At 40.9% G+C, this 24,133-nt stretch overlaps 2 protein-coding genes across 2 annotated transcripts; both read left to right on the top strand.

The window, feature by feature from the left end:
- The first annotated feature begins 1,306 nt into the window (after positions 1-1,306).
- Positions 1,307-4,462, top strand: LOC137949732 (4-coumarate--CoA ligase 1-like). Its single transcript, XM_068795891.1, has 5 exons — positions 1,307-2,341; positions 2,522-2,720; positions 3,432-3,645; positions 3,732-3,834; positions 3,926-4,462. The coding sequence occupies exons 1-5, from the start codon at positions 1,358-1,360 to the stop codon at positions 4,043-4,045; spliced, it is 1,620 nt and encodes a 539-aa protein (XP_068651992.1). The 5' UTR covers positions 1,307-1,357; the 3' UTR covers positions 4,046-4,462.
- A 16,387-nt stretch (positions 4,463-20,849) lies between these two features.
- LOC137950766 (zinc finger protein GIS2-like) lies at positions 20,850-22,015 on the top strand. The gene has a single exon (XM_068797380.1). It carries the CDS (start codon positions 21,119-21,121, stop codon positions 21,560-21,562), a length of 444 nt encoding a protein of 147 aa, XP_068653481.1. The 5' UTR covers positions 20,850-21,118; the 3' UTR covers positions 21,563-22,015.
- Positions 22,016-24,133: the final 2,118 nt, after the last annotated feature.

Raw genomic sequence — 24,133 nt, 5'->3', positions numbered from 1 at the left:
ATCCAGTCGTGGAAAACCATTTAAGAAGTTCTTAAACTGAAAGATTGAACTGGTCAATTAAGAAAATCGTCTTTTTATTTAGTTGAGAGTTTGGACGTGTTGAAATCGTTCATCATTCACCCAACTACTCGTTGTGTGTAGAAATAAATGCAAGCAGATATGTTAGAAAAAATATCAAGACATACCAACCAAGACGCGTTTGAATCTTCGGGTTTACGCAGCCTGAAGACTCGTCGGCCGGTTGGTTGACCAGCTTCGGGAAACTAATTTACAGGCTCTTTGGTCATATCTGGGGACATCATCGTATCGCCTACTTGAGAAAAACTGGGTTGAAATGACTCCCAAGTATCAACCTCACACGTACATAAAATTGTCCGGTAAGAGTGAATAAGAAACCTCACCAATTCCTAAACCAGAACCTTCGTCGTCATCTGAACATGCAGGCTTTAGAAGCGGTCTCATGACAAGAAACTAAATACACCAATCCAAGAAATAATTTGTTACCCTCTAATTTTAGCCATGTCTGATGCTGACAGTAAGATACCACCAGGCAAAACCGCCCCTAAGCCCACAGTCTCCCTACTAAATTGCACCCGTTGTAGGGGTGGATTTGAACTCGACTCTGAGTTTCAACTTCGTTCAAACTTCAAAATAAGGCTCATAATAAGCTAAAGTTAAATTTTACAAGGTTATCAACCGAGCTAAAACTCGGATTCAAACTCAGTTAAAATTTTTTAGATAAAGCAATACTCGAAGAGATAGTGGGTTTGTTGGTTTCCACGACGATTGTTTTTGTTAAATTTTATCATCTTTCCCGTCACTAGCATGTCAAAAGCCACGAGTTCACGGCCGTAAAATTAGTAAGGTAAAGGTCAAGCGAAGACCGAAGCCGCCGCCAAAAAACAAAAGCTATAGAAGAACCTCTGACGTCATGCCACGCCACGACGAGGCCAGCAGCTCTGTGAAGTAGGTGAAAGTTCTCCTGCTCCGCCGGCTCCATCGGCGCTCACCGCCTTAGTGCCCCTTTGGCGCCTCTGACTTCAGCCTATGGTAGGTGAAAATCTTATGTGGCTCGTTGTGGACGATTTCAAGTCAAGCCCTGGGTCCCGCCTACCAACACTTCCCCCGCTGTCGACCACGGACCACCCCTCCACTCAAAAAAACCAGGAAACCCTCACCAACCCCTACTTTCCCTCCTTTTACCCGCGTTAAATCCTGTATTCCCTTTCATGTCCCCTCCTACCTCTCTTCCGTCTGTAATATATAGCCTTCCCCCTCTTCCGTTTCTCCTAGAGTTGCTCACAACTCTTAAACCATTCCCCTCTCTTTCATTTTCTTCTTCTTCTTCTCCTGTGCCATGGGTTCTGCAGGTGATTATATCTTTCGGTCGAAGCTCCCTGATATCTACATCCCGAACCGTCTTACGCTGCACTCCTACTGCTTCCAGAATATCGACTCGTACAGGTCTCGGCCTTGCATTATAAACGGCTCCACCGGGGATGTCTACACGTACGGGGAGGTTGAGCGCACGGCCCGGAAGGTTGCCTCGGGGCTCAACCGACTCGGAGTGGAGAAGGGGCAGGTAATCATGCTCCTCCTCCCAAACTCTCCCGAGTTCGTCTTCGCTTTCATGGGAGCCTCGTACCGCGGAGCCGTTTCCACTACTGCCAACCCTTTCTACACCCCGGCCGAGATCGCCAAACAGATGAAGGCGTCCAACGCTAAGGTGATAGTCACGCAGGCGTGTTATGTGGATAAAGTCCGGGAGCTGGCGGAAGAGCGCGGGGTGAAGATCGTCTGCATCGACGCGCCTCCTCCGGGCTGCTTGCATTTCTCGGAGCTGACGGGGGCGGACGAGGCAGAGCTCCCGGAGGTGGATATCTTGCCGGACGATGTGGTGGCATTGCCGTACTCATCGGGGACGACGGGATTACCCAAGGGGGTGAAGCTGACCCACCGTGGACAGGTGACGAGCGTAGCCCAGCAGGTGGATGGAGACAACCCAAACCTGTATGTCCACAGCGAGGACGTTGTCCTCTGCGTACTGCCGCTATTCCATATCTACTCGCTCAACTCGGTGCTCTTCTGCGGGCTTCGGGTGGGTGCGGCAATCCTGATCATGCAAAAATTCGAAATCGTGTCGCTTATGGAGTTGGTAGAGAAGTACAGAGTGACGATCGCCCCCATCGTGCCCCCCATCGTTCTCGCTATCGCCAAGAGCCCCGTCGTCGACAACTACGACCTCTCCTCCGTCCGAACAGTCATGTCAGGCGCCGCTCCCATGGGCAAGGACCTCGAGGACACTGTCAGAACCAAGTTACCCAACGCCAAGCTCGGCCAGGTGACCTCCCCTCTCCGCAAATCCCTCATCCTCCTTCTCATCCTCCATTATTTCATATCTTTCCTTTTTCATGATGATATTTATTAATTAGATTAGTCATTTTCTCATAAAGGGATATTTAGACTTTAATGAAAAACGCCCAAAATGACCCTCGTAGATTAACGGAATAAAAAATGGCAGGGGTACGGGATGACAGAAGCGGGCCCGGTGCTGGCAATGTGTCTGGCATTCGCAAAGGAACCGTTCGAGATCAAATCGGGGTCGTGTGGGACAGTGGTGAGGAACGCAGAGATGAAGATCGTGGACCCGGAGACGGGAGCCTCCCTGCCTCGCAACCAGCCCGGGGAGATTTGCATCAGGGGAAACCAGATCATGAAAGGTAGGGTAAATCCTTCCTTTTCTTCTTCTTTAACCATTTTTCTCTTGTTCGGTGAGCTTCACTTCCACTCGATTCCGCAATTAGATTACTCGATGCAGGTGGCATCGATATCGTAGAGATATCTGAAAGGGTAGGAGTAGATTCGGTAAGGACTGCCAGTGTCATCGTTCCAAGTTTTTATTATTAAATTGTGGAAGTTGAAGATAACGTAAAAGAGTGACTTAGCTAGACTTGATCTAATTTCCCTGCAAAGAGAGTTTCAATGAAGAAATGAACACAGAAGGCAGAAGGCGGCTCTCACCTACCTGAAGTCACCTCCCTTGGTCTGAAAAATTAATCGCTTTCGTCAAACTTTGAAATCGAAATTAGAGTTTCGTCTCCACTTGCACCAAGGAAGAACAATCTTAGTTTCATTGGGAACTTTAGAAAAGATTGATGAATGCCGTGCCAATTACCAGATTGAATGTGTCGCATTTGTCGAGGAATCTTCATTTGAACGCGTGGAGACATCAGTCAAAGTCGGAGAGTCGGACGCACGCCTCTAGTGGGAATAGTCTAATAGAATTTCCACCACCGACTCCGTCGTAGAAATTGGCCGCTTCTGAATGATTTGGGGACCCTTACTAACAGTATCTTCTAAGTTCTAACTAGTATTATAATGTTTAATAGCATAAAATGGAAAAGCCAATTAACAATTTGAATGCGTGCCAGGTTATCTAAACGATCCGGAAGCCACACAGGGGACCATTGACCGGCAAGGATGGCTGCACACCGGAGACATCGGCTGCGTAGACGACGACGACGAGCTTTTCATCGTTGACAGATTGAAGGAAATCATCAAATACAAGGGCTTCCAAGTCGCCCCTGCCGAGCTCGAAGCCATGCTCATCACCCATTCCTCTATCGCCGACGCAGCTGTCGTCTCGTGAGTGTTATATATTAACTTGTGTCAATTCCTTCCGCTCTCTAAGCACAGTACAATGTTGTTCTTAACTGAATTGGGTATTTCAGAATGAAAGATGAGCTCGCCGGAGAGGTACCAGTGGCCTTCGTCGTCAAATCAAACGGTTCAGAGATCACCGAGGACGACATCAAGCTATTTATATCTAAACAGGTTAGCTTAAATGGTTTATGATTAGGAGGAAGCAATTCATCTCTTGAATGATTGGATTCAGAGGGCTGAAGGCTTTGTTTCTGGGTTACAGGTGGTGTTTTACAAAAGAATCAGCCGGGTGTTCTTCACTGATGCCATCCCTAAAGCGCCTTCGGGGAAAATCCTGAGGAAGGATTTGAGAGCAAGGCTCGCTGCTGGTCTTCCCAAGTAGTGCAAGAAGCGAAGAAGAAGGAATCATATGAATTTTAAATTTAAAAACGGAAGGAATCTGGCGTATTCAATTGGATTTGCCACGGGTTAGCAACCAAATTAAGATGCCGACCTTCGTACAGACAAAGCCATAAACAACCACCCACGGGTTCCATTCGTTTCCTGCCAAATCCTCGCTTACTGTTGATTGTTGATTATAAGAGTGACTCTATGTTATTTAATTGAATTAAAAAATATATTATTTGTATCCGTTGCGAATGCGGGAGAACTCTGGGTAATGATTTGGTGAAGAATGGGGGAACCAGAAAACACAGACACAAAATGAAAATATAAACATACCGATCAGGCTTGAAGACAGTGACGATGATACCGCAAAATCTTAAATAGAAAATATGATTCGCCCTCTTTATTTACTTCATAGTATTGATTTTATTTAGCTGAGACGATCCGAAGATACAACACACAGCACAGGTGCGTTCTCATTACATAGCACAGATTATGCCAGAATTAAATAGGCAGAAAGGTTATAAAAATTATCATTGCAATATTGAGAGCTTGGCGGCTTGCCGGGGCCTCCAGCACCTGAAATTGGCGAAAGGTATCGTTAACATTGCAGCAAGTAAGAAAAGCTCATTAATGATGGAATGGAAGAAGTATATTCAGTCACCCACATCCAGGATCAGATCGATGGCGTCGCAGACGAACCCGTCTGAAATATCTATATCATCTTCCTAAAATAAATTCATGACGTTGTTGAATTAGGGTAATCTGGCTATGAATTTAAAACTGAAAGGAGTTATGTACCTCGAAATCCTCAGCCTCCATTAGTGTCTCCTTCCCACTTTCATCCTTTTCCTGTTGGAAAGGGGGAAGTGAGAAAATGATCCTTGCATTCCATTGAAAAAAAAAAAAAAATCTATCTATCAAAAATTAGACATAAACATCATGTTTCATGAATCCTCAACAAAATATGAAGAGATCTTAGTGATTATTTATTTTATTTAATACGAAAACTGGAATCTAAATATTAGGAAGGGTAGATCAACTACTATCTTGAGCTTCTCGTCTTTGTCTTCATACCAGGGTGCCTTCGTCCCATCGTCCCAAGCTCCACTAAACGAAAAAGAAAAAGTTGATCTCTTACTAGTATTAACATAAAAGAAAACAATGATACCAAGAACAAGAACAAGAACAATTTTACCTTTTGGAATCCATACGTTTTAGTCTTTCCCTCTCAGACGTGGTAATGGAAAGGGAAGTGCATCTTCTTTGTAATTTATAGTGATGTGTTATGAGCATGCATGAGGTAACACCCCAAGTGGCATTGTAGACTAATAATACTTGTCATTTAACCTCTAAGCTTTCCACTAAAACCTATCGAAAAGAACGGCTACGATCATAGATTAACACAAAGATGTAACGTATTTCAACCACCATAAAACTTTTCCGTTTCCTCCATTGTTGCTTGTTGCAACTTTACAAACAACTGGAGTGAGTTGGTAAGTTAGACGACAAATCGACCCATAATAGGCACCTATTTCTTAATTGATACCCTCTTGGAACTAGTCCTGCACTGATACCAATTTGTTGTGTTCTTTCGATTAAAGAATAACTCGTGGCCTGCAAGAAGATTATTTGAGAGAGGTAAGGGTATATTTGAAGGGAGAAGAAGAAAGAGATGCTGAAAGAGATAGTTCCCTGGTTGGAAAATTTGTTTTCAATATGTTACATATGAAATTTATTTCATATCTTATATGCGATCTTCTTCTTCTTCTTCTTCTTCCTTCTTCCTCTGAAGTCAATTAAATTTAGCATCTTCAACTACAACCGTCCTTTCTCATTGGCGGTGAAGATGCTTACTCTCTTGCCTTATATCGAAAATAAAATCTAGTTAAAACGTCGGTTTAAGGTCTGAATGGAATCAGACTTCATTTTGATTTCAAATATCATTATCCATAAGACTTATCCTACTTCAAAGATGCAAAGTCCAAAAGAGAAAATATGTTTCACCCACTTATTGATTATAAAAAGAGAGACAAGGATAGGTGATAGACCTGATGCCGCCCTCTTAGGTTGGCTTGGACTTCATCTTTTTCTTCCCACTTTCATTATTGTTAAGTATTGTTGCTAATAACTATCGATTTACTTATTGTTATTAATTTATATTATTTTAAATTTAGATTATAGTTTATTATAAAAATCCTTTTGATCATTAATAATAAAAAATACATATTACCATATAAACCAATTAATTTTATTGTATGCCGTTCATTATTTTAGAATTAATATATATTAATTTATTAATTTCAGATAAATCAAACACTAAAAGACACGAACCATCATCAAATCCATTAACAACATTAAAGAAAGCAATTAAATAAAGGTACCTAAGTTAAAGTTAGGAAATCTCAATAAGAGGATTAAAAAACAAGAAGGAAAGATAAAATATGTAGGCCTCTCTGAAGCCTCTGCCTCAACTATCAGGAGTGCTCATGTTGTCCATCCAATAACTGCAGTAGAGTTAGAATGGTCCTTGTGGACTCAGATTTAGAGAAAGAAATAGTACCCACTTGCAGGTAAAGTTGATCTACCATGACTTCCAATACTTGCACCATTACTTTTGCTCGGATCATTCAGATCTTTCTTCTTCTTCTTCTTCTTTCAGGGAACTTGGCATAGGAATAGTTGCATACGCACTTGGAAGGGCCTTTTTCTCATCAGGGTCTAAATTTCTGGATCAGTTTTCTGAAACCAATTTCCGAAAGGTATACAAATTGAATACAATGAATGGCATGTGCCTGACTTGGTTGGCCTCGACTAAAACTTCGTTGGCGTGAGCACATACTTTCACACTAGTTACATATCTTGCACTGTATACAACACACACACAATGAGGGAGTCGATGATCTTCGGCAAGCAATGAACAGAATCGGTTTAGAAATCAAATTCTTATGCTCAAATGACTATGAGGGAATCGATGATCTTGGGTAAGCAATGAACAGGATTGGTTTAGAAATCAAATTCTTAAGCTCAAATGACTTGATCTCGGATGAGTAAAGAGAGTCTGATCTTTAATGTTCTATATGAAACTGTAACTGCTTATGATTTTGTGAAAAAAGGAGAACCTTATCGATGAGCAATCTTTCAATAGTCCTTTTCCATGGTTACACACAATGAAGCATGCAAGACAATGAAAACATTGATGCTAAATCCAATTACATTTCAAAGCTTGCAAACATAAAGAGGATGGATGACATTAGAAGAAAAGACCCAATACAAACCACAAGGGAAAGTAAGTAAGCAAGCTTTAACCTAATCGTTTGCAGTTCTTACCATTTGTCAAATAGCCACCAACTGTGGTTGTTATCATGTTCACTCCTAGTGATATTAAAAAAAAAAAAAAAAAACTAAGGGTGAATTTTAGTTTATCTAGCTCTTTTTAATAATATATCTAGTGCCTTTACATCCAATAGCATTTTTATATGTGAACCTAGAACCGAAGAGCTTTATGAAAGATACTTTTCTAAAAAAACTAGAAATATACTTAAAAATTAAACTTAATTACTGTAATTTCATATAAAAACAATTTCTAGAACATCTTCCAATTTACATTTATAATCGTGTGTTGGCTACTTGGCTTCATATCATGTAATAATAATTTGCTAGAACCAGAAATTTCATAGTGTGCTTCAAATGAATTCAATAAACTTATCCTGGACTGATTCATTAAACATATCTACCTACTTAGGGAAATTCAATTATCATGCATGTGTTCATCTCCCTAGATGTGATGAATGTGTCACGTATCAAAACAAACACATATGGAAACAACATTCATGAATAATAGTTCCGTCAGAGACTTGAAAGCAAACAGTGCCTCAATAGCTTATTTAGGTACCTCAGACATGCAAATTTCTTGATTCAGAAACTCATCTTATATTAGATAAAAAGCCAGCATCACCGTCAGAATTAACAGTATGAAGACTTCTTGAAAACAGATGTCCAGATGTTCAACTTGTAGGCAACCTCAAGAATTTATAAGTGCTTAAACATATGTTAAAATCTACAAAAGCTACTGTTCGCCATTCCATCCTGTTGAAGATATTGCCTTAAGAGATTGATCCTCAATCAATTAAGGATCATAAAACTGATTCTCAATCAATTAAGGATCATTGCCCTGTTTAGGGTCTTCCATCACAGGAGCTAATTAAGCTCAATCATAGGAGCTAATTAAGCTCAATCATTCCTTGTATATACAAATCCAATATCTTGTAATCAATTGTAAATCCCTATAATTGGGATATCACTTCTATAAATTAATGAAAGCATGACACCCCAAAATGTGGTGAATTTTAAATCATTCTTCTCATGGCATCAGAGCTCTTCTGAATTAAAATTCTGTGATCCACTATGGCTTCTGAATTTTCTTCTGATCTTCTCTCCTTCAATACCATGCTTCACATGGTCACCATCAAACTTTCATCTTCCAATTATCTTCTATGGAAAAGTCAGTTCCTTCCGCTCCTTGACAGTCAAGGTATGCTGGGTCATGTGGATGGTACTCTTGTGCCACCACCTCTTTTTGACCCTCCCACGTCTCAGACACCAAACCTCAAGCACTCATCATGGAAAGCCATTGACCAGCATCTTCTCAGTCTTCTTCTTTCTTCTTTGTCCGAAGAAGCTATGGCTGAAGCCGTTGGTTTCTCCACCTCTCGTGATGTATGACTTGCTCTGGAGAATTCCTTCAGTCACAGGTCCAAAGCCCGTGAAATTCGTCTCAAAGACGACCTTCAATTGATGAAAAGAGGAGCTCGCTCGGTGACGGTCTACGCCCGCACGTTTAAGGTCTTGTGCGACCAACTTCACGCCATCGATCGTCCCATTGATGACACCGACAAGGCTCACTGGTTCCTCCGGGGTCTTGGCCCGGAATTCTCTAGATTTTCCTCTGCCCAAATGGCCCAAACCCCCTTACCTTGTTTTTCCGACATCGCATCCCGCGCGGAAAGCTTCGAGATTTTTTCAGAAATCTCTCGAGCCCACGGCTCCCTCCCCTGCGGCTTTCACTGCAAACTGTGTCTCCTATCAGCGCTCCGGTGGCTCTTCTCGCCATCGATGGGGTCGCGGAACCAGCCACGGCAGCCATTACAGTTCTGGAAACAAAGGAACCTCTGTCTCCGGCCACGGTCACAGCCCACACGGTGATTCCGGTTACGGCTCAGGTCGTCCCACCACCAGCAACAGTCGCCCCCCCCGGTGTCAAATCTGTCGTCAGGACGGGCACTATGCCGATTGATGTCGGCAACGGTATTCAAACCAGGAATACCCTTTGGCGCATCTCGCCGATTCCTTTACTCAAAATTGCTCCTTGTCCGAAAATCAGAATTCGGATTGGTTCGTGGATACGGGGGCCACGGCCCACATGACCCCGGCCCACTCCTCGTTGGATCAAACAGTAATCTACACGGGTAAGGATTGTGTAATTGTGGGAAATGGCGTGTCTCTACCTATTACCCATACTGGTTCCCTCTCTCCTTCTCCAGATCTTCAATTATTAGATATTTTGGTTGTTCCTCATCTTACTAAAAATCTTTTGTCTATTAGTAAATTAATGAATGATTTTCCTTTCTCTGTTACGTTTACTAATAATTTTTTCACTGTTCAGAATCGCCAAACGGGAAAGGTGGTGGCAACCGGTCGGCGTGATGGAGGCCTATATGTGCTAGAGCGTGGAAATTCAGCATTTATTTCTGTTTTGAAAAATAAATCTCTTCATGCCTCCTATGATTTATGGTATGCTCGATTAGGCCATGTGCATCATTCTGTTATCTCCTTATTAAACAAAGATGGACATCTTCATCTTACTTCGTTATTGCCCTCTCCACATTTATGTGCTACATGTCAACTTTCCAAAAGTCATCGTTTGCCTTATCTTCGCAATGCAAAAAAAGTCGTCTCAATTGTTAGATTTAATTCATTGCGATATATGGGGTCCTTCACCAGTACCATCGAATTTGGGTTTTCTTTACTATGTTTTATTTATTGATGATTATTCTCGTTTCACTTGGCTTTACCCATTGAAATTGAAGTCTGATTTCTATGATATTTTTCTTCAATTTCACAAATTTGTTGAAAATCAACACTCTTCATATCAAAAAATTTCAAAGCGATGGTGGTGCAGAATTTACTAGCACTCGTTTTAAACACCATCGCTCTTTGGGCATACATCATCAATTATCTTGTCCCTACACTCCTGCCCAAAATGGTCGCACAGAACGCAAACACCGTCATTTGACTAAAACTGGTTTGGCCCTACTCTTCCATTCCCACTTTTCTCCTCGTTACTGGGTTGACGCCTTTAGCACTGCTGCCTACATCATCAACCGATTGCCCACACCGTTTCTCAGAGGTAAGTCCCCTTTTGAACTTATCTATGGTATTTCTCCAAATTATGACAATTTCCATCCTTTTGGTTGTCGTGTCTACCCATGTTTACGTGATTATATGCCAAATAAATTCTCGCCTCGTAGTATTCCTTGCATCTTTATGGGCTATAGTTCATCGTACAAAGGGTTTCGTTGTCTTAATCCTGTCACATCTAGACTTTATATCACTCGTCATGCTCAATTTGATGAGACTCATTTCCATCCCACGCCTCTTCTCAGGCTCAACCTTTAACCTCTCTCAATTTCTCCAACTTTCTGGAACCCAGTCTCTCTTCTACTGTCATGCCCCCATCTCTTCCGGCGCCCCATTCTCGGCATATTACTCAATCCGACTCCCGTCTTTGTGGTATTTGCACTAATCCCGTGGATGAGTCTTTGCAGGCCCCTTCTACTTTTACAGGACCTACTCTGCCACATGCTGATTCCACTGCTCATGTTGCTGCTATTCCGGTGGGTTCTCATCCTATGGTCACACGTGCCAAAGCTGGCATTTTCAAACCTCGTCACTCGCCTGATCTGGCGTATTCTGGCTCATCTAGGCTACTTTCTGCTCTCCTCGCATCTGCTGAGCCTAAAGGGTTCAAATCTGCTGCCAAGAATCCAACCTGGCTTGCCGCTATGGATGAAGAAATTCAGGCTCTTCAAAATAATCGTACTTGGATTTTGGTACCTCGACCGGCTCATACCAACATTGTGGGATCTAAATGGGTCTTTCGGACCAAATATTTGCCTGATGGTTCTATTGAGCGGTTCAAAACTCGTCTTGTCGTGAAGGGGTTTACACAAGTCCCAGGTCTTGACTACACCGACACCTTCAGTCCTGTTATCAAAGCTACCACTATTCGGGTTGTACTCTCTCTTGCTATTACTCATCGCTGGTCTCTCCGTCAATTGGATGTCAAAAATGCATTCCTCAATGGTCATCTCAATGATCGTGTCTATATGGACTAGCCACCTGGGTATATTGATCCTCGCTTCCCTGATCATGTTTGCAAGCTTCATAAAGCTCTCTATGGTCTCAAACAAGCCCCTCGAGCTTGGTTCCAACGGTTCAGCTCTTTCCTTACACATCTTGGCTTCCACTGCAGTCAGGCTGATCCTTCGCTCTTCGTCTTTCATCGACACTCTGACATCCTTTATCTGCTCCTATATGTCAATGATATTATTATTACGGGCAACAACCCCTCTGTGCTTGACAATTTTGCCAGCAAGCTTCATTATGAGTTCGCTACAAAGGACTTGGGTTCTCTCAGCTACTTCCTTGGTCTTGAAGCCACACCCACCGCTGATGGGCTCTTTCTTAGTCAGCTGAAATATGCGCGCGACATTCTTGCTCGAGCTCAATTACTTGAAAGCAAACCTGTGCATACTCCTATGGTAGTTTCTCAGCATCTATCCTCTGTTGGTCAGTTATTTTTGAATCCCACTCTTTATCGATCTCTTGTTGGTGCTCTTCAATATTTGACCATCACGCGTCCCGACATTGCTCATGTTGTCAACTCGGTCAGTCAATTTCTACACTCTCCCACTAATAACCACTTCCTTGCTGTTAAGCGTATTCTTCGGTATGTCAAAGGCACTCTTCATTATCGTTTATCCTTTCGCTCGTCTGCTTCTCCTGGCTCCTTACTTGCTTATTCTGATGCTGACTGGACCGGCTGTCCTGACACTCACCGCTCCACCTCGGGTTACTCTATTTACTTTGGGGACAACTTAGTCTCCTGGAGTGCCAAGAAACAACCTACAGTTTCTCTTTCCAGCTGTGAATCAGAATATCGTGCCCTTGCTCTCACGGCCACCGAACTTATCTGGCTCACTCATCTTCTTCGTGATCTCAAAGTATCCATTCCCAAACGGCCACTTCTCTTATGCGATAACAAAAGTGCTCTTTTCTTGAGCTCCAACCCTGTTGTTCACAAGCGGGCCAAACATGTTGAGCTAGACATTCACTTTCTGCGAGAACTTGTTGTTGCTGGAAAGATTCGCACTCAATATGTGCCATCTCACTTACAGATTGCGGATATCTTCACTAAGAGCGTCTCTCGCCCTCTATTTCAGTTTTTTCAGTTCAAGCTACACGTCTGTCCTAATTCGACGCTCAGCTTGCGGGGGGCTGTTGAAGATACTGCCTTAAAAGATTGATCCTCAATCAATTAAGGATCATAAAACTAATTTTCAATCAATTAAGGATCATTGCCCTGTTTAGGGCCTTCCATCACAGGAGCTAATTAAGCTCAATCATTCCTTGTATATATAAATCCAATATCTTGTAATCAATTGTAAATCCCTGTAATTGGGATATCACTCCTATAAATTAATGAAAGCATGGCACCCCAAAATGTGGTGAATTTTAAATCATTCTTCTCACATCCTAGTCCCTCTGAGGTGCCAGGTACCTTTGCACAATGGTACAGGAAATTTCAGAGCACTATCTAAACTAGAAAGAAAGCCGAAATGTCACAATAATTCTCCTTGTGAAGGTCACATATAAGTTGTCTGGATGACACGTTTTGAGTGGATGATTCTATAGGCAACTAAAAACGTGGACAAAAAACCTTAAACTCAACTGTTCAAGTTGAGCCAATCTAATACTAAATATATGAGTTGCAACTATAACGGACAAATTCAAAAGAAATAGAGTCCATTGTACATAGTCATACGATTATACTCAGAGAGATTCTTCCACTAATTACATAATCACTCAGAAGGGCAGACACAGGTGATGAAACCTAAATACATTGTCATAGGCGAAAGGAGAAAAGAAAAAAAACTGAATTTTACAACAGCCAGCTAATGTTAGCAGAATACTACATAGGGAAGAAGCAGCATTTACAAAAGATAAGCAAAGAAAGAAAATTGGAGAAGAGACACAAAATAGGAACATAAAAATTAGAAGGCAATTCTAGGCATATTTCTCTTTTCAAAGACAACCAACCTTTCCAAGATACCTGAAACGCAACTTCTGAAGTGTGCTGATCCGACTATAGTTGTCAGAACAATTGAAAGTTCATCTTACGCAGGGCAATTTGTTGAGAAAAACAAGTTTCGTATCACGTTGATGGCATGAAATGCCTCAAACGTCATAAAAATATATGCTTTGATTCAATCTTTGATACATCAATATCTTCTATTGTTGAATGGGAACATTGTCTCGTGAGGATACAAAGAAAACGAAGAATATCAAGAATGATTAACTACTATTAACTTCACTACTAGATAAGAATGGGTGGTTATTCACTAATCACCCACACAAACGCCATTTACAGTCAGAATATTGTCTTAAACTTGCCCTGCTCATCTAGAGGGGTAGCCAAGGTCACATAGATAACACTATTTCCCCGAATCCCGACGATTCGTAATAACCACCGAAACCCGGACTAAAATACAATCAGGAAGTGGAAATGGAATAAAACAATAAAAAGTATGGACAAACCAGTTAAAACAAAAAACAAAAACAAAAGATCCACTTCCATACGCTTTTACGATTGAAATATCGCAACTGTTGCCATGAAATTTCACCTAAGGATCTGTCTGTTAGCTCCCCGACCTCCTTCTCCCTCCAAACTCAAAGAACATTTAGATAATCTCATTAAAAACAAGTCCAAAAAATTGTCCAAAAGCTTTCTTGGCAAAGCGTCCATTCAGAAAGACAATCAATAGCAAGGAGAAAATTACCTCTAACAAGTTTTTGCTTCTCCATACTCTTCTCCATCGCCATCTTGGCCTTCTGTCCATTGCCACCTCCCATTCTTGGCTTTTCCACTGTCTCTCTCACTCTCCCAAGACAGAGACGAGGCAATCGGACAGCGAAGACTAGAAAAACAGACAGAAAAGAGAAAAACAAAGTAGACCCAAGGCAGGCCACCAATTGGGATATATTGGTCCTGATCAAATGGTACGAATAGATGGAAACGGACTGTGGGTGGCCGGTGGCGAGTAGCATTAGATAGTGACCACGCATTCACTTCAATTACTGCCGCCGTCCATGCGTCGTTGGTTGGGCATTTACCTGCCAAGCAGGACGGGGTCCTGAAACGTGGGTGATGATTGAGTGGCCGACATAGGCCCGTTAAAGAAAAATCTAGTGCTAAAGAATGTATAATGGATAAATCTTCAAAAAATCATTTGGTGTGAAACATGCAAAACGACTATCTCAACTCATGAATTCTCTACCTACCAAAGTAAAGTTATTTAGAGATGCCAAGATTATAGTCTTAACTCTCATGTCTAATTTAGATTTAAAAATATTTTAGGTTAATACTTTAATTAATCATTTTAGTCCAACATAAACTCAACTTTGATACCGCTTGATCCTTAACTAGAAAGGACTTTTTTCTTGATTTAAACGAAACCGAGTAAGCGTCTTGTTCATAATATATTGGAACTGCTTGGAAGTCCTGATTTTAGGGAAACCCTACAATCTTTTAGAAGTCGGAACTACTGCATAAAGCCTCAATGTATTCTTTGTAATTGAAGTAATTATTTTCTTGATGCTTTTTACAATGAAAAATAAGTAATAATTTGCAATGTTCTCTTACAAAAGCACTTTAGTCATTTATATCAATAGAAAACTTTCAATTCTTTTTTTTAAAGTTTGCATGTTTCATATTGGTCTTGAACATTCATAACAAAAATTGTAATTGCAATATTTTTAAACCCTAAGACCTTTGATAGCATAAATTGTAATTGCATCGACAAAGGATTCGCAAGGAAAGATTCGATTTTTTTTATCAAACATTTTTTCTATGAGAAAAGTCATTTTCCAATGAAAAATATTTTTTTATCGGCATCAAATTTCCCGTCATAAATATTTTCCAGGGAAAACAAAATTTCTCGGAGAAATTTCTCCTGTGAAATATTTTGCCACAAAATTAAATTTTGCTACTAGAGACTAAATTGTTGCTATTAGAGACTAAACTCTGTTACCCAAAATATTTTTGCCTGCTAGCAAAATTACTTTTTATAGTGTCTATAAAAAAGGAGAGAGGCAACCACCTCCCCTTCTTCCCTACATACAACCAAAAAACGCAACAACTGTCTTAAATCATAACATGTTATATAATAATAGTCTTGGGTCCCCAACTGTCCAACAAGACAATCCAAGAATTTGTACAATTGTACTCCCTTAGTATATGTGGACCAACAAAACCCAAACATTATACAATATCGGAACATACTTTACAAACTCTAAAGTGAGTAGTCACATTCCTTCAAAATAGTACAATAGGGAAAAGCTTAACAATTGAATGACATGACAATTTTATTACTAATGTGTTACTATGAGTCCTTCAATCTCAATTTATAAACAAGACTATGTATAGATTGATTCAATTTGCAAAGAGGAGGGTTACCCCCTTTTTAGAGTCGATGAAGGAGGAACCTCTCCCCCCTATGCACCCTCATCAATGTGACCTGGCTAGCCGACTGGGTTAGTCGGGTTTCATCTTATATCCAGGTTATTAAGACCCATAATCTAGACAAGGGACCGGATCCGATTGAAGGATTTTCGGAGTGATATTGATACCTTTGTTTCAAGTTGGAATAAGAAAGTTTGTATGTAGAAACAGCTTTACATGTTATTAAGTGGTGACAGCATTAGGGGGCAATAAAACCTTTTCAAGTTCTTGTTTTAGTTAGAACGATTTTATTTTTTTCAAATTAGGGTTTTAAATAGTTAAGAATTTCAAATGTGGCACACATGTAAAACCGACCTACTAAAATAAGGTCTAACGTGAAGTAATGAGCATAGAGGGGTTTAAAACTTAAGAGATTAACCAGCAACCATGCCTTTTCGAGCCACAGACCAAATCAGTGCCAAGAGACTTGTGTAGTGGGTTTGCTGAAATAGCAAATTTCGGTGACTCACAAGCTGGCCTTTCTGACCACTGGCTCCAACTTACATCGGTCCCATTGCCTTTGGTTTATAGGCACTGAGATTTGCTCTTTCAGCAAATCCCAGATCAATCACCAACACAAGCACAAGGCAGATAGTGGACAAAAGGATTTCTAAAGGAATAACAGACACAAATTGCTTGAACAAATACAAACAGGCTATGTTGATTGTTGACGCAAGGAACTCGAGTACATTTTCTATGTATAGAGCCTTGTGCGAGAATCTCTTGCCCCTCTTTTAGTATTGATTGGTCATATTTGTTAAAGGTCTAGCTGCCTTGATTAGCTTCTTTCTCTTGTAGTGCACTGACATTATTACTATCTAGCCATGACAATAATCTATATCAATCTGAAGTCCACTTGAAGACAAAGAAGGAAGAGGGCCTCCTCCTTCCCACAGATGAGGCTTTTTTGTGGAGGTAAATTCATCTGATTTGGTTCCTGCACTCCAGACAACCTTCGTTCATATATGACTTTTATTTTCACCTTCTACTGGTATATCTTCTAATTTATTGTTTCCTCGCAGATGGGAGAATGAAGTACGGGTATTATTTTACAGTTACCAGAGACGGCGCAGTTCTTTCTCCTTGAATGAACAAACTACAGCAGATCGAATAGTTAGAGTTCTGATTAACTGCGGATACCATGAAAAGCTGAGGATACAACTCGCAGTTCCATCTGGCAAGCCTTTTCAGGAAACTGAAGTCGCATTAATCACCGCAACCACTTTATCTTCTCCAATGTCGTGTCTCTGACCCAAGTTCCCTCGCTGTGCCATGTCAGTTGTAACTCATTTACAGCCAAAGTTTGCTTTCAGGAAGACATAGTTATTGCAATTTGCAGTGACTAGATGAGTGACTGTTTAATCCATGGAGGAAACGATTCCGTCCTCGATTCTCTTCTGTTGAGATGTGACCTTCGGAGGAGACACTCCTGGAGGTGAGGTGGGCTCCATGAAAGCACAGTGTGGCCATTCTCTTGTCTCATCGTTGAGCTTCTTTTGACTCTCAAGACCCACTTGGGTTTAAAGGTTTCGAAGTTTAACTTGTTTAATTCGAGATTTGCTTGCAGCAGTGAAGGAAAAGCTATCATATCAGTTCTAAAATAAATTTATTACTGAATTATTAACTGCTTAACCGGTGATCCAAATGGGCAGAGTGGCAACCCATGCAAGTGCGGGACGTAGTGCAGGAAATTTAAAGGAGAAGAAAGGCAGTCTGAGCACAGACATCTGCATATGTAACCAAAGGTGTTCAACAGTAGCGTCATCATCAGCTGGAGGGGAAGAGAGATGATCATTCGTGGTAGCAATCCATAGCCACAGCCACATAGATAAGACCATCCAACCATCATAAGACCCACCAAAGCAAACAATAAACAATCAGAAGGATACACAAAATTGGTTTGTCAAACGTTGTCATGGGGCCCCCCTAGTGGGTGCGAGCTCTTCCATGGACAAATTTCAGAACCATAGTGGATAGAGCTTCAGTGGCGAGAGGTTGGTGACCCAAACACAGTAAAAGTCATTGTCCACTAAAAGTGAAGATGAAAACCAGAACGCAACTCTTTCGGACAATTTGTTCCTCGCAAAGGTTCTATAAAGTGCGACAAAAGAGCATCTTTCCTATCGTAATAACTTCTGCCATGACCGAACGACCTCTCTAGAAGCCAACCCGAGCTGCCCCGTTACAGCTTCTGCGAAACTTCACGTAAGTCCCACTTTTCTTCTTCCTCTTTCTCGGTCGTTCATTATTTCTAATTTCCTGCCTGGTTTCAGAACTGAGTTCCTTGAATGTGCCAATTGCCAAGGGCGTCACTGCCCATACTGATATTAAATACAAACGGGTACCTATTTTTCTTGAATTTGGAGATCACGGAAACATGATCGAGAGATCTTCCGTTTATAAAACACTAGTTTTTGGATGGAATTAATGTTCTCTGACTAGGGTTTCCTGTGACCACCCTCTGCTGCAGTAATGGCAGCTTCGTGGATGTGTTGTGTCTTTGTTGGAAGAGACACAAATCTTTGCAATAATAGATGCCTTGTAAGTTTTCAAGAACTGGGTTGTTTAAAAAAACAAGCCGCCCTTGCATAGTTTATCGGACTGCTTCTTAGAAGGTGTACAGTCCTGTAAACCCTTACATGTGCTTCTCTTCTTTAATCTTACAGCCAGAGAAAAGAAAAGAGAAGAGTTTTCTGTTCTGAAATCTTATTGACGTGAAAGGGTTCGGGTTAGGTGTAAATTAAATAAGTTTCAGTGTTATGTAAAGGGTCATTTTTTTACCCTTCTGTGTCAAGGTCGCATTACAAATGCATAATTGTTACATCAAGATTAGAAGGCTGTTTAATTATTTCTTAACAAGGGAATTAGACGTAAAACATTGCTGGTCATTCAGCTTTAATCTCGCTTAAACATCGTCGTCCCAAAAAGCCAGACTTTCATGCTACAAGATTTCACTCCTAACTCGTCTTAATCTGTAACTTTGTACATGAGTATGAACTATTATATAGCCTTTAGGGTATGTTCATGACAATAAGAAATCATAAAAATACAATTAAAAAATATTCTGATGTTTGTGGCTTTTCAACATATTAAACCTTTGTGTCCAGATTTAGGGATAGAAAAACTTTTACTCTACTCACTCTTATTTGGTTTAAGGAGATACAAGAAAATCGGTAAAATAAATTAGTTTTAATGGAGAAATTAGTCAAAGGAAAGATGGTTTTCTCATTATTTTTTCTATGACTATACAAAGAATCCCTTAGTCAAGTAATCAGTGCAAAGATGAGCTGAATCAATTATTTTAAATGTTAAAATAGAGGCTAATAAACCGAGAAAACAATAGTAATCGAGCATATAATCAAGCTACGAACAGTATAAGTAAATGAGAAATGCAAAAGACTAAATCAATCTAAAAGGAGAAGAGACACATGGTTACGTTGTTCGGCAACAACCTACTCCACGGGTAGAGGCGGCGATTCCAGTATGTCGAGTGAAGAAGAGACTTTTGCGGGTCCAAGCATACAAATCGAAGACCGATTTCTCCCAATGAAACCCTCTTCCTTCCCAAACCCTCTTCCCGACTAAAAACCGCCAAATCAAATGTCTCTAACTCAAAACCTCCCGATAGAGAGATTTTCGAATTAAGTGATTTAATCAGGAAACATAAGCGGGTCCGAAATGGGTAATCGGATTCAAGACACCTGATTAATATTAAATAATGAGGCAGACATAGAATATTGGTTCTAGGAAGCCTCCCGACTTTGGGTTTCTTCTATGTATTTGAAAATATTAGAGCACCCAACGAGACAAAGAAACTAATCATGGATCTCCTTCGACAAACACACAGCAAGTTCATTAATTTAATCATTCACAAAAAAAAAAGTGGATCAAACAATAGATAGTAATCTCAAACTAGGGGCAGGGACTGTTGACAGCCGACTGGTATGGAATTAACATCTAAAAACATGAACGGTGGCTCTAATTCCTGGCAAGAAAAAAACAAAAAGAAGGACAAGTTGACTACCCATGTGACCTAGGTGACAAATGGTAATGGATCCCGACATTGAGATTGCGAATTCTCTCCTAGGTTACGTAAGATAAAAATTAGAAAACGGAGACAATTGTGGTTCTCCATCCTTATCGTTTTCATCACATCTGGGTATAAACTATTATAGAACATGAGATGGTCAAAGTTACTTGTGTTATTGAAATAATTAAGTATGGCTTTAGTTACTTGCGACTGTAATCATTTTTCATGCAGAAAAGTATAGTTTTAAGAGTTCATTCTGCTAGTTGACAAGAAGATTAGACAAGAAAGATGAGTTTTAACGTTAAAATGAAACCAGAGGAACTGTTTGACCTAAACAAGGTAAGCAGAAAGCAAGCCAGGGATCGACTTTTGCATGCAGTTCAGATTCTGGATACTGTTGTAATGAATGAGAAACTGTGTTGTAGAAGTTTCTGATAGTAGAATATACTGTAACTAATTCGTGTATTTCAAAGTATTAAAAAACCAGTAGTGTAAGGATGAATTTTCCAATATGTCGATGAAACACTCTGAAAAACTAGCATCTGTCAATGGTAATGATGGGCATCGAGCTGTGACCCATTTTAATCCAAACAGGAAGATCTTTTGAGTTATTGAGGAAGCAAATTTCAAAGCCTTGTAATGTCAACCATCTTATCTTTGATTCCGTCTTTTACAGTCCCACTTGTTTTATGAGCCTCCGTTTATGGAAATGCAGAGCCAGAAGGACATCTGCTTGAACGAGAAAAAGTTGGAGAAACGGAAGAAGAAGACGAGTGATAACGAAATTTTGGGCTGTTACTGGGATTGATTGGACAAGGAGTGGAGGCAGTGAAACAGTGAATGGAAATTACTGAAACGCCTTCAGAATTTTTGTCCGGACCAAGAACGTGCCCGAATCCTGCCATAAATGGAGGCGACAACCCTTCGATTGCTCACTGATTTTTGCAGGTCTCTGTCCCAATCTCTCTCCTCTCACAAACTCCTTCCCTCGCTTTTCCATTTGTGGTTGCAGGAACACTAGACCGTTGTTTCCCCTCTCTCACAGTGCAACAACAAACACACATACACTCATCATCGCATCTCTCTCTCTCTCTCTCTCTCTCTCTTTCTGTGTCTTTCTTCTGTGGGAGCTCACTGCCCTCGGGCGCGCGAGTCTTTCTTTTTCTTCTTCCCCTAACCTACTTTGGTTTTTATGTGCGATGGAGCTCGAACCCAATACGAATCTCGGCCTCTCGAGCCACGATCTCAACCTTGATCTGGGTCTAGAGCCTTCATTGAGTGCAGAACCCAGGGTGTTCTCGTGCAACTACTGCCAGAGGAAGTTTTACAGTTCTCAGGCTCTGGGTGGCCACCAGAACGCTCATAAGCTGGAGAGGAGTCTGGCCAAGCGGAGCAGAGACTTGACAATGGCGATCCGGCCTCACGGTGGACAAACTGTGCCCGCTGTCGTAGCCGGCGGATCCAGTCGGAGAGCCATGGAGATGACGCAGCGGCATGAAGATTACAGATTTAGCGATAGTAGGATTAATGTGCGGCGGATGTATGGTAGGAGAGAGATGGAGGGTTCCTGGGCTGGGAGCTTCAGATCAGACGATGTTCAGAAAGAGGACTTTCAACAGCTTGATTTGTCTCTCAGGCTCTGAGTCTTTTCCTTTTCCTCTTCTTTCTCTTTCTCTTTTCTACTCCTTCTTCTTCTTCTTCTTCCCCCGTGTACGATCTCTTTCAGATTTTTGCTGAAATTGAATTATGAAATGTTGTACAATAACCGTTGGAGTGGAATGCAATGAAAGGTGCTTTGCATTTGGACGTGAGATGAGAAGCAGTGAAAGGATAACATTCGGTTCCTCGTCTCTGGAGGGATGTGAACAGAAAACGTCACCAGGTACTGAAATTCAATGACTTCTTGTGGACAAAAATCTAGTTCCAGGTATTCATTTATGGAGATTGACCGCCTATCTTAGGATCCATCCTCAGCCCTAGCTCTCTTTTTTTTTCTTCTTCTTGTGTTTTTTTTAATCTCCATGAATTTTCACACGTGGAAATATGATGCTTTTCTGGTCATTCCATCTAGAAAGAGCATGACAAAGCAGATTCAATCTCTCTCTCTTTTAATTCCCACAATCTTACCGGTTGATCTTGTAATTCTTTTGGTTAGTCATTTTGGGATGGAATTAGACCCAATTTTAACAAAAGTTACTAATTAATCACTAGTGTAATAACAAATTTACTTATATCACCTTTGTCTTTGCACAAACAATATGGAAGAGTAGTATCTAATGGAGGACAATGATCTTAATCTTTCACCTTAATCACTTTAAAGGAAACGGAGACGAAAAGTAGAAGCAGAAGAAGAAGAAGAAAGGTAATAGTTTGATCTTGACATAAAGCTTTGCTTTATTCGTCGATGAACCGCCCTACTTGCACTGTTAGTCTTACATCTGATTAGACATCGAGTTTGCGTGTAATTGCTGATTATAAGCTACAATGATTGATGCTAAAACAAGGAGTTAATCGTCATTATTGATACATGGTTTTCTCTCATACGATTAAGATCAATCCTAATCAAATCAAGGCGTTTTATTTTGAAGAATACCCTTTTATGCATTAAGCAGGAACTGCGCGTCAGGCTCAATCAACTTTGAAATCAGACAGAAATGTTGTTGGGCAAAGTTATCTTCTCCATGTATTAAACAGATTGAGACGGAATCAAAACTCACAAGAGATCCAGAAAAAAAAGGTGAAACTTGAAAGTGACAAATGACAGCTACCTTAGTTTAATTTATATAATTGTACCCATTTAATCATTTATGAAGATTAAGCAGTTGCGAAGGTGTAAATGGATTATTTTGCCTTTTGATACAAACTCTTTGGGGGTATTGCGACAAAATTATTATTTATCTCCTACCATACAATGTAGATTTATTTGACAAATATTTAAAATTAATTAATTTAATATTTATATCTACAAACCAAATTTTACATAATAGTCAATAATTTAAAGAAATTACCCTAACTAGTTGTACGTAATTATTATGCACTATTGGTTGTGACTGTGTTCTATTAATTCTATACTATTTTCTTTTATAAAATAATTGGAGTCCGCGGGTTCAAATTTGAAGGCATCAATTTCTTCGCCTTCTTGTTTCTTGTTTCTCTATTGTGCATAGGAGTGGCATCAAACCGAGCCTGTTCGCGAGCGGCTCGAGATTGGCTCGATTCGATTCGATTTATCTAGATCTCAAACCGAGTTTGAGATCTAGATAAGGCTTGTTTAAATTAACGAATCGAGCTTGATCAAACCATGGTTTGGTTCGAAAGCTTGTGAGTCGGCTCGTTAACTTAACGGCCCGGGAGCGCGGGAGGCGGGAGTTGTCTTCAACTCTTCGAGTTCGATTTCTTCCTCCCCTCGTCTATCATCGCCGATCCTTATCACCGTCGAACCCATCTCGTCCGTTGCTATGACCGCCTCCGTCACCGTCGACAGTTGCTCGCTGGACGCCCTTGTCGTAGACTCACTTACCCCACGTCGTCTCGGTAGCTGCTGCTTCTGTCGCAGCCGTCAACCCCGACGACAACTCCTCACTACCCTAACTAGTCGTAAGTAATTATTATGCACTATTGGTTGTGACTGTGTTCTATTAATTATATACTATTTTCTTTTATGAAATAATTGGAGTCCGCGGGTTCAAATTTGAAGGCATCAATTTCTTTGCCTTCTTGTTTCTCGTTTCTCTGTTGTGCGTAGGGGTGGCATCAAACCGAGCCTGTTCGCGAGCGGCTCGAGCTTGACTCGGTTTGGTTAGATTTATCTGGATCTCAAACCGAGTTTGAGATCTAGATAAAGCTTGTTTAAATTAACGAACAGAGCTTGATCGAACCATAGTTTGGTTCGAAAGTTTGCGAGTCGGCTCGTTAAGTTAACAGCCCGAGAGGCGGGTTTAGGGTTTGACTTGGTTTGGTTAGATTTATCTGGATCTCAAACCGAGTTTGAGATCTAAATAAAGCTTGTTTAAATTAACGAACCGAGCTTGATCGAACCATAGTTTGGTTCGAAAGCTTGCGAGTCGGCTCGTTAACTTAACAGCCCGAGAGGCGGGAGTCATCTTTAACTCTTCGAGTTCGATTTCTTCCTCCCCTTGTCTGTCGTCGCCAATCCTTATCACTGCATAACCCCTCTCGTTCGTTGCTATGACTGCCTCCGTCACCGGACACCC

This window comes from Aristolochia californica, unplaced genomic scaffold (genome assembly GCF_029961685.1).
Source record: "Aristolochia californica isolate CCGP_79_NKW_82.1479 unplaced genomic scaffold, dmAriCali1.0.hap1 SCAF_14, whole genome shotgun sequence".
Classification (NCBI taxonomy): domain Eukaryota; kingdom Viridiplantae; phylum Streptophyta; class Magnoliopsida; order Piperales; family Aristolochiaceae; genus Aristolochia; species Aristolochia californica.
Note: the sequence above shows the minus strand (reverse complement) of the source record. Positions and strands in the feature narration are given on the sequence as shown.